General features: G+C 38.5%; 1 protein-coding gene across 3 annotated transcripts in view; it reads left to right on the forward strand.

Moving 5' to 3' along the window:
• Nucleotides 1-20,435, forward strand: part of magi2b (membrane associated guanylate kinase, WW and PDZ domain containing 2b) — a 64,269-nt gene that overhangs the window by 24,411 nt on the left and 19,423 nt on the right. For 2 of the 3 annotated variants that reach the window (XM_079450518.1, XM_079450517.1), the window contains exons 3-11: nucleotides 5,630-5,749; nucleotides 7,868-8,083; nucleotides 8,342-8,561; nucleotides 10,113-10,192; nucleotides 13,807-13,864; nucleotides 13,969-14,078; nucleotides 14,273-14,455; nucleotides 15,542-16,050; nucleotides 16,853-17,018. In XM_079450518.1, coding sequence (XP_079306644.1) covers nucleotides 5,630-5,749; nucleotides 7,868-8,083; nucleotides 8,342-8,561; nucleotides 10,113-10,192; nucleotides 13,807-13,864; nucleotides 13,969-14,078; nucleotides 14,273-14,455; nucleotides 15,542-16,050; nucleotides 16,853-17,018 — 1,662 coding nt within the window. The remainder of the gene's footprint in view (nucleotides 1-5,629; nucleotides 5,750-7,867; nucleotides 8,084-8,341; nucleotides 8,562-10,112; nucleotides 10,193-13,806; nucleotides 13,865-13,968; nucleotides 14,079-14,272; nucleotides 14,456-15,541; nucleotides 16,051-16,852; nucleotides 17,019-20,435) is intronic. The other variant, XM_079450519.1, reaches the window with a different exon arrangement.

Here is a 20,435-nt window from a genome sequence, read left to right on the forward strand (position 1 = left end):
GTGGTTCAGGTTATGTTATTTGCCATTGAAAAGGAATGATTCAATGAACATATTGAAAACATACCGTGAACTTCCTTGCAACCAGGCCCCATTTCTCTGTTAAAAGCAGATAAACCTTTTGGAAAGCAAATGGTTTTGCTGCATCACAGATGAGTCTCATGAACAGTGGCGGCCGGCCAATAGAGGGCGCTAGGGCGCCGCCCCCCTTAAGCCACAAAAAAAAAAAAATTAAAACAAAAATAGTAATAATAATGAGAAAAACATCAGTATGTCAATATTTGTGTGTTTTAAATATGGAATGCACCCAGTAATACATGTAAAATATGATACAAAATCATATTTGCAACCTTTCCTCTGCCTGTCTGACCGCTTCATCAGCTCTGGGGCGATAGAGACAGCGCCCCAAGGAGGCGGGTCTATGTAGCAGTTAAGCCAATTGCTAATTTAAGATATGAATGTATGACATAAAATTTAGCCAATCAGCGTTCTTAAATAGAATCCAAGAAGGGCGATCATTTTATCGCCCCAAGCCCTGATAAAATAAGGACTGGGCTCTAGGGGCGCCATTTTTACTAAACGACAATGGCGAGCGCGGACGTTACTCCTCCAAGACCCAACCCTAACTCGGTGAAATCTCTCCTCCAAGATCCGTTTGAGAGGAGAACTTTGTCGGAGAAAGTTCGGGTGAAAGAGCTGGGCCCAGATCAACCTGACCTCTCAATCAAACAGCAGGCTAGCGAAAAAGGGAAGCAGTATATGCGCGGCTTCTCCCGTTGCTTCACACACACACACACACGTTTCTTTGTATATAGTTGACCTTAGCATAAAAATCATTCAGTTATATATGGTACTCTAAAAAATGTTAATAGTGTGTTTGCTAATATTACTGTATATATGTTTTGTATCAATTAATTGTTGCAGTTCTGGAGCACATTAACAATTAGTTACATTTAGTTTGATCATAAAATACTTTATGCTATTCTTCCAAAGGTTTGAGTTCAGCCACTTGATATCCATTTCTATATTATACATCCTTTATACAGTGTAAGAATTCCTATAAACTTTATAATAATTTAATGTTATTGTCCACTTTCCACTCTGTTCTGACAGCATGCATATTGTGTTGCCTATTTACTACCAATGGCACCAACAGCCTTTCCAAAAGATGTTACTTATATGTAGCAATAGTCAATTGTTTACAAGTTCAGTTTAAATGCAAATAAAAGGCTTGTGTTTGTGCATCATGATGTTTATGTTTTTGTGTACGAATGCCTCAACTTTTTAATATTGGCATTAAATAATTACTGACTATTTCACTGAGCACTGCTGTCCTGCAGTTTGTGTTAAATTTTATTGCGATGGTTACGGAAACAAAAAAGTATGGCACAGCCCCACCGAGAAATTTTTTCTCCAGCCGCCACTGCTCATGAATACGGTTTTGCACACTGATGGTGGGGTGACTGGACTGAGAGTCTCTCGTACATTAGTTGTCAGAGATTTGTCTCGCAGGTTGGAATGTCACACGCGTTTCGTGCGATCCAAAGAGACGCTGTCACTGAATTTAAAGTGGAGAAACGCTGAAGAGATTAATCAAGGCAGGAATAGGCAAAACATGAGCTGGGATGGTAATCAAACACATAATGACAATTGTTAAGAAGGTTTTTTATCCACTACTAACATCTGGAGTTTTTCATTCCCTGACACAGTCGCTTGCTCACTGGGGACTAAAGATAGACTTTAAAGAATTTGCTGTACTGCTCAACAGGGAATCAATTGCAGTATTTTTTGTAAAGGTGTGTATTGAAAAAAGTACTATTCAAATCAAAATAGTTTGAGAGAGTTGTATTTTCGTATGCCTGAAGATGATTGGCTCTGCCAGAGTAGGCGGAGCCTGTCGGTGTGCACCCAAATATAGATTTTGTGCCTGGATGCTTTCGTTGGAAGATGAAGCCCTCATCATTTCTCATAATCACATCAGCCTTGATCGCATGAGGGAGCGAGAGAGAGAGAGAGAGAGAGAGAGAGAGAGAGAGAGAGAGAGAGAGAGAGAGAGAGAGAGACAGAGAGAGAGAGAGAGAGAGAGAGAGAGAGAGAGAGAGAGAGAGAGACAGAGAGAGAGAGAGAGACAGAGAGAGAGAGAGAGACAGAGAGAGAGAGAGAGAGAGACAGAGAGAGAGAGAGAGAGAGAGAGACAGAGAGAGAGTTTTTCAAGTTTTAATCAGATTTACCCCATGATCAGCGCTCTGATCAGATGTGTTAAAAAGGACAGATCAGTGGCCAGCTCATGTCATTTTGTTTATCTTTTTAATATATTAATACCTATTTTTACGATGTGCTAAATAGATTTTTATATTAAAAAGATCTGTGCAGTGTTCTAAATCTGTGTGCCCCCCCTGAAAAAAACCGCAAGCACTTTTTAATAAGGATTTTATTTGCTAACATTAGTAAAATGCATTAGCTAACATGATCCAACAACGCAAAATATCGTTTTTTTAGCATTTATTAATCATTGTTAATGTCAGTACAATTATTTATGTTAGTTCATGGTGCATTTACTAATGTTTAAGGGACAGTTCACCCAAAAATATACATTTTGTCTTCATTTACACCTCAAATCTGTATACATTTCTTTGTTGTGATGACACAGAGAAATATATTTGGAAGAATGCTTGTCACCAAACAGTTCTTGACCACCATTGACTCACATAGTTGGAAAAACGACAATGGAGAAAGAACTGTTTGCATCTTCTTTTGTGTTCAACAAAACAAAGAAATTTATTTTTTCGTGCTGTTTGTCAATGCTGGCGAAGAACTGTGTGGTTACAAGCATTGCTCTAAATATATTTTTCTGTGTATATAAAACAAAACAATTTGTGTATTTTTATGGTAATAATAGAATAGGATAAAACCACACATGTGCACTTTGCACAACGCTTATTGGCTTGCAAAGATTCAAAACATAGTTGTGTATTTTTGCAACATAAAAGCCTTACGATATCTGGGGGAGCCATTGGGTTTGTTAAAACGTGAAAAATTATGTTTAGGTGTTTCAGATGTTCAAAAGCTCACTGTAAATGTCATTCCTGTCTGCATATTACACAAGCTGTGTGTGGTATTCTGGTCTCTCATTCCCAGTCTTGGTTTCGGTTAAAATAAGTTAATTTGAGTTTTATACCTCACTTTTATAATTCAGCGCCACCTTGGACTCTCGAGCATGGAATGGGCATGTCATTTTAGCCTGAAAATCCAAATGGACTTTTCTTGTTCAACAGAGTTCACATGAGCTGTGAAATACATTCCCCACTGGATTTGATTTTAAGATACGAGGTAACTCCTATCTTTCTACTGAATCTGTAATGAGCTTTCTGAAGTGAAAAGTGGTATTTAAGCGTAGCAGAGTCTCCCATATAGGCAAATGCCTTTTTTCAGAACTGCCTTGAAATCTTTTTATATAATGTAAGTTATAAGCAATTTTGAGTCCGGCTGGTGTCATTTGTGTGATTTCAGTAAACTAAGCCCAGTTGGTTCAGCAGCTGGTGTTTTTGATGGTTTTACGGTGTATTTGGTTTTTTTGGGCCTGCTGGATGATCATGTGAACTTGTTATTAGGTTTTCTAGTCATGGTTTGAGATGTTATATTATCATAAATTTTTCCTCTGCTGTAATGAGTCTTTTGGCCATAAAATAATTTCACCCCTGAGAGTTTTATCGTGGTGGAGAAGTGTGTTCATTCTGCTAGCATTAGCTCATGACAAGCATTAGCAAATTGCATGGAAATAACTGTCTGACCGATGTCCAATTGTTATTTCTTATGGGAATGATAATGTGTCTGCTACAAGCGCTTTTATCCCAGCTGACAGTTTAGCATCTGTGTGAATGACTGTGTCTGTGCAGTTCTTTTATAGACAGTTTCATCACACGCATGGCCTGACATTATCTTCCAGTCTGTGTTTGGTTATAGACGGTTTTTAGAGGCAACAACGTAAACAAACGTTTTGTGGCCCAAAGTTCTTCTTTTGGTGGACGTCCGCAAGGAATCAATAACTGTTGTTATATATGCTATGTATTTCTATAATCATATATCCCCCCCAAACACAGAGGGTTCCTAACCAACGAACCCAGTGAAACCTCGGACCTCCTTTCCTCTCTTGATTTTTTGACTCCTCCCCCTGTCATGCACTCCAGTGAACTGCAGTTAAATTATTGAGCACTATAGTATATTTGAACCTTACTTAAATAAATATTAAAGTAAACTATTGTGTTTACTACAGTCTATACATTTAAAATAAGTTCATTATTTTATCATGTGGTTCAAATCAGATGATAAAATCTGAACCAGGTTGGTCGCGAAGGCGCTTGATATTTAGTGTGTTTGACAGCATTCTGTCTAATGAACCAAAACTGTATCGCATGCGTGCTACACTGTTTTACTCTTAGCACAGACTGATTTTTTTTGGGGGGGGCGACAACATTTTTCGACTTTTCTGGTAGACTTGTTCAATAAAAGGAATACAAAACTTTCCAAAACAACTTGTAGTGCTGGGGGAGTGTATCAAGCACAGAAATACTACGTAATACTTCCAACTCGTTTTTTAACAAATGACCATGTGAAGCATGAGAAGCCAGCACGCTTAACATTGGAAAGAAGTGTGCGAAACAGCGTTAAATCACCCCTTTAACATTTATTTGCAGTATGATAGGGCTGCGCGATTAATCGTGATTTTCACTAAATATCCCGAATATGCGATGTTTCCGATTATGTGTCCGTGAAGCACGGCTCTTTCGATTACGAGGAGGGCTGCCCCCCTCTGGCTTTCAGACGCAGCTGCATTCAACTGTACATTGAAGAACTGGGGGGAAAAATCGTAGTAAATTGCCCACGTGCGGTTTATTAACGTTTTATCGTGCAGCCCTAGAATAATAGATGACTAACTTTTTATAAGGAACTCACAATTGCCAAAAGGACTATGGGGGCAAATAAATCAAATATTTTCTCTAATGCTGTTTTTTGCTGCAAGTGTTGCGGCAATGACACACATCACTTCCAAGGGCAGCGTGTTGGCGTATAAAGCAGAGATGACTCTGCTCGGAAGTTCATATCCCAATAATACTTTATAAAACCTGTTTGAGCTAAGAGATTTGGCAATACTGAAGGAATTGGATTATGATTTGGTTACTAAATATATGGCTTGCAAATCCCCAGGGCTTTAGGTATGTTTGATTACCCTGAAAAGTCTCCGTCTGAAAATGCTTTAATTATACACAACATGTACATACTGTAAACTGGGAAATATGGATTTTTTCAAATACACTTTTCAAGAAAGCAATTACTTTTTCAAATTGACTGTGTCTGGTGTTGTGCATTTTATTGTTCTTGACATGTTTGTCATTTTCTGGTTCGAAATGGTTGTTTCACGAACTAAAAACATGGATGTGTAGCATGGAAGTATCGTAAATGGTTATGATTCAATAGTGAATGTCACAGTATATATATATATATATATATATATATATATTGCAAAGAACAATAGTATTAGAGTTCACTTTGCTTCACTGGCCTCCACACGAAATAACCATTTCACTTCACAGCTTAAATATTCTAACAGATGTGATGTTTGTTTTTTCTGCAGGCACGACGAGGCAGCCCAAAGAGGGGGAAGTCCCAGGTGTGGACTACAACTTTGTGAGCATCGAGCGGTTTATGGAATTGGAGAAAAGTGGGGCCTTATTAGAAAGCGGAACTTATGAAGGTAAGTCAAATTTACTAGTAAGCCTTCTGCATCTCAATAAATGATTGCAGTTTTAAATAAAGGCCGTCACACCTGTTACCCCACGAAATATGAATTTTCATAAAAACGCACAATGTTACTGAGAGGAGGAGCGCGTATGCCTTTGACATTGCGCAGGTGTATTCAGAACTGGTACAGTCGAGTCCCCTGAGAGCCGACACGGAGGTGTGTGGACTAGATTCACAGGCAGGCAGACATAGGTTTCTTATCTGTTTGAGAAGAAAAACCTTCCCATGAATGCAGCATCATAACAGCCTCCGTTCAGGTGGATTGAGAACAATGTAAACAAGATGGGTCTGTTCCTTTTTGTGCTCGTTCTGTCAGAAAATGGTTGCTTTCTTTTGGGTGTCACTTGTGTCGGGTAGACTTTTGGATATTCGCCCTAAAAGGCAGATAAGCACAAATGTGTTATTTTTACAGGTCTAAATTCTTTTTAGAGGAAATTTCAAGAGTTTATAGCTTTGACCCATTCAATTTAGATGTAAATCTGAGAACGACACAAAGTGCCACCTCACGATACATTTGTATGTACCGTTCATCAATACATTTATTGCTTCTAGTGTGAGCTGTGATGTTGTGTTACGATCGTATTGGCAACTAGTTACACTTAAATCATTGCTTTGCTATAGTTGTATTGGATTTTAGTGGATTCGTGCCATTGATTTTGAAATTTTGCCCATTCACAGTCTATGATTCTGGGCCACGGGATGTGATTTAAATAAAGCTTTTCCCCCATCTATGATCTTCACCTCTCCTGTTCTGTTCCCCACTGACCTGCAGATGAATTTATAAAGTCAGTAGCGTACCCTCAAACTCGTGCGCAGTTTTTAATCATTGAACAGATTTCCCTCGATACACATGACTTCTTTTCAATCTTCAATAAGACGATTGGTGAGCCGGCACGTATAGGTTCTATAAAGCCAAACGTCACACAGAATAAAATAACTTGAGAATAGTTATTGAAAAGTAATAAAATCCCTGTTGGTCGTTTCGGTATGCCAAGTTGCTATGGAAGCTTGTTGCAGTGTTTTGAGAGGCACCAAGTCACAAATAATGACATTTTGACCAGACCGTGAGGCTACACGACTGATGAAATGAGACCGAATGTGTTGTTTTTGTTTAAAGGGGTCAGATGACACGGCTAAAACGAATATTATTGATTTAAGGTGTAAACCTTAACACACCAAATACAGAAAAACACATATTTTTAAGTTTATTTAATTTTTTTGGTTGTAATGGGAGTAAATGGGTAGCGAAATAACTCCACACGATTATTTCAAGTGTCCTGAATACATACAGATTGGGTTTGGTGAAGAAGAAAAAAATTTATATTTTATTTGATGATGCTTTTGATCTCTTGTGTGTGCATTCACAAAAGTGACAGCTGCCTGTTTGTTGCCATAACAACCGGGATGTCAGCCAGGCACAGAGAAATTAGAGTAAAACATTTGAATGACATGACATGGCTTCAATAACACGAGGTTTAGTAAATAATGAAAATTTTAGAATTTGGGTGAATTGTTAATTGTGAATATTTGTTGTGTATCTTTAAATATATTTTTTCACACCAAAACATTAGTTAAAAGACATTTTTAAGGACACTGGATGACTTTATTAATGTATGGAAGTACTTTTCGAAGCTTTTTGGCTCCCATATAAGATAGTATGACATCATTTTAATATAAAATAATGTTTTGTGTTCATCTGAACAAAGTTATATACATGGTTAGTAAATAATGATAGAATTTTCATATTGCACAATCCCTTTTTTACACAGAGTACTATTACTATTACTATTTGAATCATTGAAATAATCGGTATTCTTCGGATTTCAATTTATAATGTCCAAAATGCACAATTCTAAACTCAAAATATCAAAAGTCGAATCGCTTTAATTTTAGCCACTGTCACTAGTACTTTGCTAAACCTGACCACTGATGGAAAGGATGCTCTTCTCTAGACCTTTTCTTTCAGGGGTCTTTGGGGAAATTGGAGACATGTCTCTTTAAATTACTGATGTCCGAATATACTCCACGCTCTCTGATCATGTGAATGAACCATGTCCTCCGTTGTCCCTAGATAACTTCTATGGCACGCCGAAGCCTCCAGCGGAGCCCACGCCCATGCTGTTTAATGTGACGGACCAACTCTTGCCCGGCGCCCGACCCAGTGCAGAGGGGAAAAGGAAGAGAAACAAGTCCGTCAGCAACATGGAGAAGGACAGCATCGAACCACCAGAAGAAGAGGAGGAGGACAGCCCTGTTGTCAATGGCAACGGCATCGCCATCACACCAGGTAATAACTTACTATTGTTACATACATTTTGTAATATACATGTGTATATATAGAGGACATCAAATGTGCACAGTTGTCAATTTCCCTATGCTGCCTACTGTATGTAAATTGTACTACATGACATGCTTATATTTACGCCTGCGCATATGGGACAGCGTACCTATCTGACTCCAAAAACGCTGGCGTCCAGGCGAGCAGCGTATTGCCTCTCATTTAAAAGGTCAATCCCGATTCCGATTCATTGTGTTTTCCTCACAGAATCAAGCGAGCATGAAGACAAGAGCACGGACGCTTCCGGGGACGTGCCCGCCCAGCCGTGCCCACCCGAGACCCCCACCCTCACCGCCATGGACGCTCCTGAAGAGGAAGGAGAGGCGCCCAAGTCTCCTCAAGACTCGCAGGAAAACGATGAAATGGGCCCCTTGCCAGACAACTGGGAGATGGCGTATACGGAGAAGGGGGAAGTTTACTTTATAGAGTGAGTGAAGTGCACTTCAATGCATGCTTCGGAGTGATGGAGGCATAAACGGGTGCGCTGCTTTTCATCACAGTTGCGGAGTCAAATTTGTGTTTTTTTATTATAGTCTGAACTATTATTTTTTACATCAAGCATTATGAGATTGATTTAATTCAGAGCGTTCCGACAATTTACAAGTTTTATTGCTATTAAGTGTTTTGCAGAGTATAAAGGACACGTGAATTATTAGTGCTCATTGTACTGAGCTTATTCAGTTCGGTCTTTATTACATTTGGCCGTCTTTACGCTATTTGTTTGTCTCAAGTACACGGTGCTGCTTTGATTATGGATAAATTGACGTGTCACATTATGCTGATCCTGGATTCGGAAGGATGAATAAATCATCGTAAAACTGAATCTGACTGCCAGAGTATCAGAGGGAGAAAAACTGTCTCGAGATCGAGAGGAAGATGTTTCCCTCCCTCCCACTTTCTCACAGCACTTAATGAGAAGCGAGGGACTCATTATAAGTATTGATTGTCACACCTTGAAGCCTTGTGGGATATTTGTCAGGAATGTTTTGGATTCCAAAGTAAAGTTTGTCCTGATAACATGTATAACACATAGAGGGAGGGGGGCGGTAGGCACCTGGAGGTATTTGGGTCTTTATTCGATGATACAGTGATTTTTCTTTTGTTGTAAAAAATTATTATATCTGTGATACTTTTTGTTGTTTGTTTGTTTTTCTTTCATCTGCATTGGTGCATTGCGCTGTAATATTCACGGCTTGTTGTTGAGTTCAGATTTTGGTTAAGTAAAGATTTTACATTTATGAACGAATGCAGTTTTACCGTACTTCATCGCTAGAGCTGCTCTGAGAGTTTATTTCTTCACATTTTCACACAAAATTTCACACACATTTTATTTAAGAGAAACTTTCTTCAAAGAGACAATTAAACTCAAAGGTCTTCGCCACAACCCGCCAAAATAAAAGACATATTTACTTGTACACAAAAGTAAACAATGATGAAACATTCTGTTTCCATGTACAAAGTTTAGTATGTAGTATTTACTATAGTAAACTGTAGTATAAATTTTTATATTATGTTAATTATGTTAATTTAGTACGCTCCAGTTTTAACTATAAGAAATTGTTAAACTGTAGTAAATACTGTAGTATACTTTCATATTTACTATAGTAAAGTTCGAAAGCACTATAGTATCTAGTCTTTCAAGTTGGCAGATATGTTATTATTGTAAAAACAAAGAATAAAAAAATGAAATGGTAAAAAACATTATTTGGGGGAAAAAATTTACTATTTATTAAATTATTTAACATGTGTTTTTATTTTATTATTCTTAAACGTATACATTTCATTTTTATTAAAGAAATACGTACGTTTGATTACATAATGACAACAAAAATACAGCTAACTAACACAATTGATAACATAATAAGGAACTTAATTAAGTTATTTATTTATTTTTATATCATCAATTATAATTTAATAAAAAATTCTAAAATAATTGTAGATGGTTGCTATATTGAATTGATCTCTCTTTTCTCTCTAGTCATAATACCAAAACAACATCATGGCTGGACCCTCGACTAGCGAAGAAAGCCAAGCCCCCAGAGGAGTGTGAGGAACACGGTAAGTGTACTAACATGTTGCTGTGTGTTTCTCCTTTTATGCAAGGAGAAGTGAGATGCCGTGACCTCTACTTGTATGGTTCCCTCCAGAGAATGCATGGAGGCGTAAAAGAGCACAAGCAGGGATTCCCATTTAACACTTAACACAGTATCAGTTCCTTCATGATGTCAGGACATGCTCAGGATGCGGTCTGGGTTTCAAGATCATTTCATTCGATCATTCTCTATTAGATCATTGCAGATATTGTGTTTCTGAGTATAAGCTTTATATTCTGATCACAAGCTATGAAACCCCATTCATACTCGTGTTTATTCATTCATTCATGCACATTTTAGCTAGTGTTTGTGAACCGTAGAATATCATTTGTTAGTCTGGCGTGTTCAATCGCAATCAGACCTCTGCTTTTTGGTGCGGTCTTATTAGCTAGTCTGATAAAAATGCACGGGTGGTGCTCTGTACCAAAATGCACCATCTCTAAAACCCTCTGTTGAATTAAAATGCAATGTAATAGGGCCAGAGAAATCAATATCTCTTTCCACAGGCCTTTTAAGTGCCACCGTGTGACATGACTACTAATATCCCTCCCCCCGTTAAAACAACAATCTATTTTTTGCCATGTCAATGCAACAGAATCGACTTATATGCACATTTTTAATGATTTCCCCTGTGTCCAATAATATGGTGTGCGGGAATTGTGTATTTCAAATCTTATCCAAGTTTTCCCTTTTCCTAAAATTAAAGTTTCTTTTGTGATACAGAATTCAATTGAGATCGTTGTTTGTTTATTGTATTTCTGTACCTTTCAGTATAAATTTCAAGTCGTGACAGTGAAGTTTAGTGGCAATAGAATACATTTGTCATTGTTTTCATGTCCTGAAATGACTTGATAGCCTGATAATCGAATGGATCTCTTTTTTTCTTCTTCTTACAAACCAAAATTTGCAGGTCATTTTTAACACACGACCATACAGAGATACACACACATGCATATTTACACTTGGGCATTCTATGCACTCAAATATACATAAGCCACTCAGTGAATGAAAGACCCTGAGAAAAAGACTTCTCCCATAGTTGCCATGGCAACTGTCGATGGAGGACCACACATTTAAGGTGGCTTAAGAAAATGTATTTAAGGTGGTGCAGGCTGAATTCTTGTATTAAAGGCATAAAGCATCTTTAAGTGCTTCCGATATACATTAAGGGGATAGTTCACACAAAAAGGAAACTCCTGTCATAATTTTCTCAGCCTCGAGTTGTTTCAAACCTTTAAACATTTTATTGTTCTTCCGAACAGAAAAGAAGATATTTGGAAGATGAAATGAAACTACTATGGTAGTCGATGGTACCCCAGACTGGTTTGGTGTCCTACATCAATCTAAATCTCACATTTTTTTGTTTAACAGAACAAAGAAATGTATACAGGTTTGAAATGACTTGAGGCCGAGTAAAGGATGACGAAAGTTTCATTATTAGGTGAACTATGCCTTTAAGAAAAGTATTTGGTCTGCTGTTTTTAAGCAGCAAGCCGATTATTGTAATATTAAACATACAAACATTATAAAGTGCCATACAAACATTATAAAAACAATAAATTGTGTATAGTAATGTGACACTTTTTCCCAAATGTAATATTTAACATCGTGAACAAACAAACAAACAAACAATTTGATTGAAAAACCTACATTTCTTCTTTCCGATAAGCCAGCAACACTACAGTAAATCCAGCCAAGGTTATGTCACACCTCTCACTTTTTCCCATTAAGAAAATGCTACCACCTGGAGTGCCTCTCGCCCGCCCATTCTCTCGCTTTGTTAAACCTGTGCATGTGACACACATATAAGAACCTCATCCAGTATCTTGTTAAATGACAATTTTAGGCTCTTGGATGACAGCCAGTGAAGGGTCTCTTATTAATATAAACAACAAATATGAGATTTATTTGTGATGTCACGCAACAGGGTTGAGCACTAGTTGGTTGGATGAGTATATGTGTGTGTCTGTGCATATGTTCATACATATGTGTGTGAAGGAGGGTATTGATTGCTTGAACCCTCCTGGGGAGGTGCGAGAACCTCATCGGCCATTGCACCTGCTCCCACCTTATTTGGTTCAGATGCACCCATTCATTCCCATATTGCATGTCTGAACATGGAACTCCTTTGTTATCATTATTGTGCAGCCTAAAAAAGTGTGTAGTGATAGAAGTTTCAAATACAAAAAGATCAAGGATGTGAGCTTTTTTTTACTTTTACCAAATTGGCAAAGATGCCGGCACGCAAACCAGTGAGAATCAACTCAATCCATTTTAGACCAGCAAGCCAAGTTGCGTTTTTAACAATCATTATGTAAACCACTGTGAACAATATAAAAAAATGAAAGGCTTGTTTGTTTTAAACCAGCCTTGATGTAGCAGTAATACACAGCAGCTGCGGAGCGTCTTGGGTTTAACCAAAAACAATTAGTGAAGTTAATTCATGCAGAATCGTGCGTCTAAAACGATACAAATGATCTGAGGATCGCGCTTGTTTGCGCAATCTTTTTTTTTTGCGCGCATTGTTTATTCACACGTGGATATAAGTCTTAATCTGCATCCGTGTTTGCGTGTGCGTGATTGTAAACAAGGCCGCCAGAGAAACTCCTCCACGTCCCACTGGTGATGTTTAGCCAGTTGCTGTGCTTTTTTTCTTTTTTTTTGATGTTGGTACAATGTCAAATTTGGGTGAAAAACAAAGCAGATTGGAAAAAACAACATTTAGAGCCTCGCACATGATGAGGCCGGGGTTGTCATGGTGATCTTGCCAGGCCTTTGATTTGTTTCGCGCGTCTCCGGGGGACTGAATTGCATTAAAGTATGTTGGCTGTAACCCCAGGGCTGCCAGTCCTCCTCACATTTACCGCTGCGTGTCCTGATTAAGGTTTGTTTAGCCCATTGACTGCCAGCACAAATGGTCCGCCGGATTGTCAAAATTCCTGCGTGTGGAGAGACGTTGGTGTTTCAGAGACTGATTTGGATGTGTGTTATCATGACTGCGGGTATCATCTGGGTTATTTATTCAGAGGATGGGCTATACTGTGATGAAAAATATAAGAAATGGTTCGTGCAAGGCATTAAATAGCTTATATTAAGGACGTTGTTTCTGAAGGGTGCTTGGATGTCAGAGGTTTACAGATCGCTCTTTCTCTCAGCGTTCACTAGGTCGCAGTTATGTTTCATTTAAAGGGATAGTTCACCCAAAAATAAAAATGCACTCATTTTATTCTTCCGCAGAACACAAAAGAAGATGCTTTGAGGAAAGTTGGTAACCGAACAGCGACGGCTCCCATTAACTTGCATTGGTTTTGTGTCTATACTGTAGAAGTGAACGGGATACTGACTTTCTTCAGAATATCTTCTTTTGTTTTCTGCGGAAGAAAGAAAATCATACAGCTTTGAAATGTCAAGAGGGTTTAGAAATAATGCTAGATTTTAAAGGAGGTGAACTGTCACTTTAAGTGTACTATGAGGAAATCATTTCTACATTACAGAATACAGATAAAAAACATTAGTCCGACTTTGGATCTGTAACATTATTTCGTTCAACTACACAATCCTCCAAATTTCTTTCTACAGAACTTCCGTACGGCTGGGAGAAAATTGATGATCCAATTTATGGCAGTTACTATGTCGAGTAAGTTGTGAAATTCTCCCTTGAACCCATGTGAAATTCTCTTAAATAACTGCACAGAAAGAGGGTCCCAGCGTGCTGAAGTATCTGCTCGTTCTACCCCGCAGCCACATTAACAGAAGGACACAGTTTGAGAACCCCGTCCTAGAGGCCAAGAGAAGAATCCAAATGCAAGGTCAAGGTCTTTCAGCGCTACCTTTGCCCACCATATACAGAGGTACTGCTTTACTCTGTGGCCCAAATATTGCATCTTCATTCCATCCCCAGTTGTTTTATTGTTGTCTCGCTCGGGTGCGCCCTACTTTCATACCCGTTTAGCATTGTTTCCGAACCTCCCGAGACCATAGAGATCATGTTTAAAGGGCTCGGTGTGTAACGTTCCTTTGATTGTTGTGTGTTTTGTGTTTACAGAAAAGCCAGCGTTCACACGGGATGCGACACAGCTCAAAGGGACGTTCCTCACAACGGTTCTGCAGAAGAGCAACATGGGCTTTGGCTTCACCATTATTGGTGGAGATGAACCAGATGAGTTCCTGCAGGTGAAGAGCGTCATACCTGAAGGACCTGCTGCTCACGATGGCAAGATGGACACAGGTCAGAGAAGCTTGTGATTTTTGGGAGAACTATCACTTTAAGGACATATGCGATATGTTTATGGCCAGGTTAGATTTTTTCTCCTTGCAATGTCACTTGTATCTTAAATTGCCATATTAGCGGATTAGATATTTGTAATTAATGTCACATTCCAGTAAAAATCTATTCCCATGCCATACAGTCCAGGCTAAAGAATTCAAATAAAGCTGGCCAAAATGTAATTATGTATTTTCCCATAGAGTGAACTGTTGTCCACTGAAATTCCCATATCGGAATCCGGTTAGTGCCCCGTTTTAATATGCTGACACTCAGCATAACAAACAGTACATAGCATTGACCTCGCGTCTCAGGAGAAAACCAGGATAGCATGGGCCGGGAAGCATTGTTATCTCATAGCCCCCTCTACACAGCAGTCCCTAATAGCTTTGCACAGAGCTAGCGGAAGGTCACGGCTGTCGCAGCGTGATTTCCCTCTGAAGAAGAAGTATGTTTGAGTGAGTCATCACAGGCGAGTGCCTCAGGCTTATTTGCTATGTTTCATCCATTTCCTTGCAAAAGAACCTAGAAAGGAGAACTTCATGTTTCTGGATGGCTCCATTGTTTCTTGTGTATTTAGCTTTAGATGACGAGCGAGGATGCGTGGCATCCTTGAGCTTGTAAAGTGACATCACTTCCTAAGGCCCTAGCAGATAATGATGCTGGCACAGGCTTTATTTGCATATGCCTGGAGCTAGCGTTGCAATTTGGGGTTTAGTGCGATCTTGTGTGTTTTGTATCTGCGTTTGATGGGGCGACCAGGGTCCTTTAGTTATGGTTTGGCTCGGCTCGGTTTTACGCACACTTTCATTTTGGAAGTGTTAATGCACTTCGGGTTGCCTTTATTCTCATTATCTGCACATTGTTGACTTGGTGGGTATTTGTAGCAACATCTGCCATTTGAATGACATACTGTGTTCTCACAAGAAGACCAGCGGAGATGATATCAAGACTGTATTATATAACATATTTTATTTGTACACTCATACTCCCGAAAAATGTGTTTATGCATTCTTTCATGCTCTCATTCTCGCATTGTGTCACTCACAGGTGATGTCATCGTCTACATCAATGACATCTGTGTACTGGGCACCACGCACGCCGACGTGGTCAAACTCTTCCAATCCGTTCCCATCGGTCAAAGCGTCACTCTGGTGCTGTGCCGTGGTTACCCCCTCCCCTACGACCCCGAGGACCCCTCCGCTAGCTCCTCTATGCCCCCTTTGGGTCTAGTAGATCATCCGTTGCTTCTCAACGGGCGGAACAACTACGAAAATTACATGGAGTACATGTCTTTGACTGGACGCTTGGTACCAGAGCACGGCGACGGGCTCGGCCCGCTTCCCCATCCCGGAGACACCCACCTGGACGGCTCACAGCCTCCGTCCTTGAACACTCCCGGACCCCCGCCCGACGACAGCGTATCCATGGCTTCGTCTTCAGGAGTGCCGGCTGGGGCCCAAGTGGCCCCTGAACTCCTGAGTCTCACTATAACCAAAGGTGCAGAAGGTTTTGGGTTCACCATTGCGGACAGTCCCACAGGGCAACGAGTTAAACAGGTGACGTGTGCTTAAGGATTCAATTGAGTTTTATCACAGTGGTCTTAAATTCGCAATCTGGGAGGCGGGGGATTTTGTAGAATAATTAAAAAGTGTTTTACAGCATGGAAGTTGGGTTTATTATTTAATATACAGTATGTTGTTTATTATGTAATATGAGTAATATGCATAATAATAATATATTATAGTAATATATACCCAAATAATGTAATATTAATATTATAGGAATATTAAGGAGTATAAGTAAATAATGATCACTTCTAGGGCTGCAAAATATATAAAAACTGTTGTAATGCGTATAACGCAGTATATAATAACTGAATGATTAAAAATGGATTTTAATTATAATATAAAAATTGAACTTAAAAGTAGGGCTGTCAAACACTTAATCGCGATAAGTTGCATTCAGAATAAAAGTTTGTGTTTACGTAATATATGTCTGTGTACTGTGCAAATTGTATTTATAAAAACATACACATACATATATACATTTGAGAAAAATATACAAATAAATAAACATTTAAATACATTTTATTTTTTGTAAATATAAAGAAATTAATAAATATAAACATTAATAAATATTTCCTAAATATCTATGTGTATGTTTTTATAAATAAAAATTAAATACAAACTTTTATTCTGGATGTGACAGGCTGCGATCACTCGTTTGACAGCCCTGAAAAAAGATACTAATATAATAGTAATAGTATTATAAAACATAGTAACACAGATATTATGTTTTCATGCACGTTGTTAATCAAATGTAAGATATGTCATAACTGTTTTAATATGTTGTGATCAGGTTCTGGAACCTCAGGGCTGTCCGGGGTTATGTGAAGGAGATCTGATGGTGGAGATTAATCAGAAGGGTCTTCAGGGACTCAACCACACACAGGTGGTACAGCTGCTCAAAGACTGTCCTGTGGGAACAGAGGCTACGCTTGTCATTCAGAGAGCAGCATCAGCAGGTGGGCAGTCATACACCTCTCGGATTTTAAAACGGAAGCTGGTCAGATGCTCGTATGCAGAAGGGTGCTGAACAACCTAATTTTGTTCACCGTTAAAATCTGCCTTATAGAAGAGGGATAGTTCATCCTGAAATTGAAACGATTTAATTTACATAACCCTAATGTCGTGCTAAACCTTTGATGGCTTTGTGTGAGGAACTGAAATTTTGTTATTCCTACATTGACGCTCTTTAATCTTATTTGCATGTGTTCAGAAGCAAATGAGGTTTGAGATCTACTGCAGATGGCAAGATTTTCAATGAAAATTAATAGTGTTTAATAATTCCTTTTTTATAGGAAAATATTCCTCAATTTGGGCATCTGAGTAAAGTTTGAGTTGAGTAAAGGATGACTTTATTTTCTTTGTTGCCTCAAATGTTGCTTTAAAGTTTGGTTTGTTGTCTATTTCACGTTCTCCTGTGAAGTCTGCCTCAAGCTTTGCTTTGGTAAATTTGATGAAGTAGAAGAAAAATATTTACCAAAGGGTATTTTTCCTCCCGAAACAACACTAGTTTGTCTGGTTTGATAACTTTTGAAATAACTGGAACTAGTGATGTTTTTTAGCAGATCCTTTGCATGTGTGTGTACTGTGACATCCTTTGGCAAGAGCTGTTAAACTATTAGCATGTTTAGTCTGGAGCCTAACTAATCTGCTAATTCCATGCGAGCACACTTATCAAAGCGCTTACTTTAATTTGTCATCCAAGATGTATATGTATTTTTTACTTTAGTCGAAAATAAATTAAGGATTATTTTCCATATAGTGGATTTAAATGGACTCCAAACAGTTGAAGGTCAAAATACAGTTTCAGGGCAGCTTATAAGGCGTTTAAACGATACCAGACGATGAATTAGGGTCTTATCTAGCGAAACGATCGGTCATTTAAAAAAATAAAAATAATGTATATGCTTTATAAACACAAATGCTCGCCTTGCTCTGTTCTGCAACGTACGTTCAGGACTTCACATAAATACGTAATTGCGTTGAAAAGGCCACCTTTTTGTAACATTGTTAGGGCAGTGTGAAAAAATCCATCTCATCTTCAAGTTCAAAATCGTCCGACAACGTTGTTTTATCTTTTAAGTCCCTTTTTTGTAAACAGCGTTTGACTTCGTATTTGCATGTTCAACTTGTAAACACTGACTCGGTACTTCCGCCTACGTCAAAAATGACCTTTTCAACGTAATTACGTATTATGTGAAAACGTGAAGGCTCTTTGCAAAACAGAGCAAGGCGAGCATTTGTGTTTATAAAGCATATACATTATTTTATTTTTTTAGAAATTGGCTGATCGTTTCTCTAGATAAGACCCTTATTCATTGTCTGGTATTGTTTAAAGCCCTTTGAAGCTGCACTTAATTTGTAATTTTGACCTTCAACCGTTTGGAGTCCATTGAAGTCCACTATATGGAGAATAATCCGGGAATGTTTTCATCAAAAACCTTAATTTCTAACATACTACAGTGACTCTGTGTGTATAGTAATCCTGATGTGTGTTCTTAAGTCACTGTAAAGCCCTCAAAGTCCTTACGTCCATTCTCACTTCCTTTAATTTATGGCCATATTGTGGGCCTTGACCTTAAAGGAGATCACAGAAACACTCTCGTAACAAAGCGATAGACTGTCCAGGATGAATCACAGGAGTGTGAGACCATTCAGTTCCCGAGCCGGCCTTCTGCCAGGGATCCAGCCACGACGGCCATGTTCACAGCTCTTTCCCCTCAGCTCTCTAATTAAAGCACAGCACGGAGCTGGTGAATATAAACAAGGAGAAAATGTGACCAATTGGAATGCAGAGTGGTGCCGGGGGCGGGATTTTGATAGAAAGAGCCAATCGGAGAGTGATGCAGCATTGCAGGGAACACTGAGGGAATATTCTGAAAGAAATGCTGATTGAGGAGCCGTAATTTATTCTTGGTGACGTGAAAGGTTTATATTATCATAATTTACATTCATTTACATTCGTTGAGCTATTTTTAGCAGCAGGATGAATTGCCAAATAAATGTCAAGACAAGCATAATTTAAAACCGGAACAAGGACACAGTCACATTAGGCGTAGAGAAGTATTTCGGACACTGCGACAAATGAGAGCTACAGGATATAATGTAATGTCCTAGGGCTTCTGTTTTTAAAAAACTAGAAATTATAAACAAACGAAAAATAGTTGAAAAAGGTCTTTAAGGGATGGTTCACCCAAAAAGATTCTGGTATCATTCATTCACCCTTGAGTTGTTCCAAATCTGTATACATTTCTTCGTTCTGATGAACACAGAGACAGATATTTGGAAAAATGCTTGTAACCAAACAGTTCTTGGCAACCATTGACTACCATAGTAGGAAAAATCACAATGGTAGTCAAAAGTGCCCCAGAACTTTTTGCTTACCTACATTCTTCAAAATATCTTCATTTGTGTTTAACAGAACGTAAATGAAGACAGAATTTTCATTTTTTGGTGAACTGTTCCTTTATGTCTTGAAATGTTCAATAGTAGAAATGACTATTATTATCAAAATTAGGTTTATGGGGACAATCAAATGTAATTTTTTTAGTCAGTGTTTTTATCCAAATAATGTTAAATTGACAGCCTTAAAGTAGAAATATTTGCTTTTTGTTAGTATTTGTGTTTAATATGTAATATTATTTAATATTATTAGATTGTATTAAAATGTGTAAATGCACCTTGTGCAAGAATCGTATGAAGATTTTTTAGATCTCCTTCGCCAACAGACACAACGAAAAATACAACAGAAATATTTCCAAATGTTGTTCATTTACAGCATACAGTGCACAAACTCCTCATCCATCTTCCTCTCTGCCGGTCTTGTCAGGTACGAGTGGACAGAAAGGTGCGAGGCGATAACTGTACTTCTCCGATTGTTGGAAATATCAGGGCCGTGGCATTTCACCAGTGCCGACGGCTCCCCAACATGATCTTTACTGTAGTCTCAGATTAACTAAGAACCAACCGACAGTCACCCCGAGTCTCCTGTGATTCTTTATGACTCGCCTATCAAACCTGAGAGAAACGCTGGCCTCAGTCATGACATGAACTAACAGCCTTGGGTTTCAACAGTCTGGATGATGCCATTAACATTACATGGCCTTCGACTAGATTTTATTTCCCAAATTTTGAACAAAGTTAAGTTAGATTAAAGAGACTCAAAAATTACTAATCTATTTCTGTTTATTCACCCTCACGCCATTCCATACACAAAAGAACATATTTTGAAGAATGTTGGCAAATAACACTTGTATGGACACAAAGCCACAGAGACATTTCTCAAAATATCCTCTTTTGTGTTCCACTGAAAAAAGAATCACATACAGGTTTTGAACCACACGATGGTGAATCAATAATGAGATAATTTTATTTTT

The sequence above is a fragment of the Barbatula barbatula genome (genome assembly GCF_947034865.1).
Source record: "Barbatula barbatula genome assembly, chromosome: 25".
NCBI classification, from domain to species: Eukaryota; Metazoa; Chordata; class Actinopteri; order Cypriniformes; family Nemacheilidae; genus Barbatula; species Barbatula barbatula.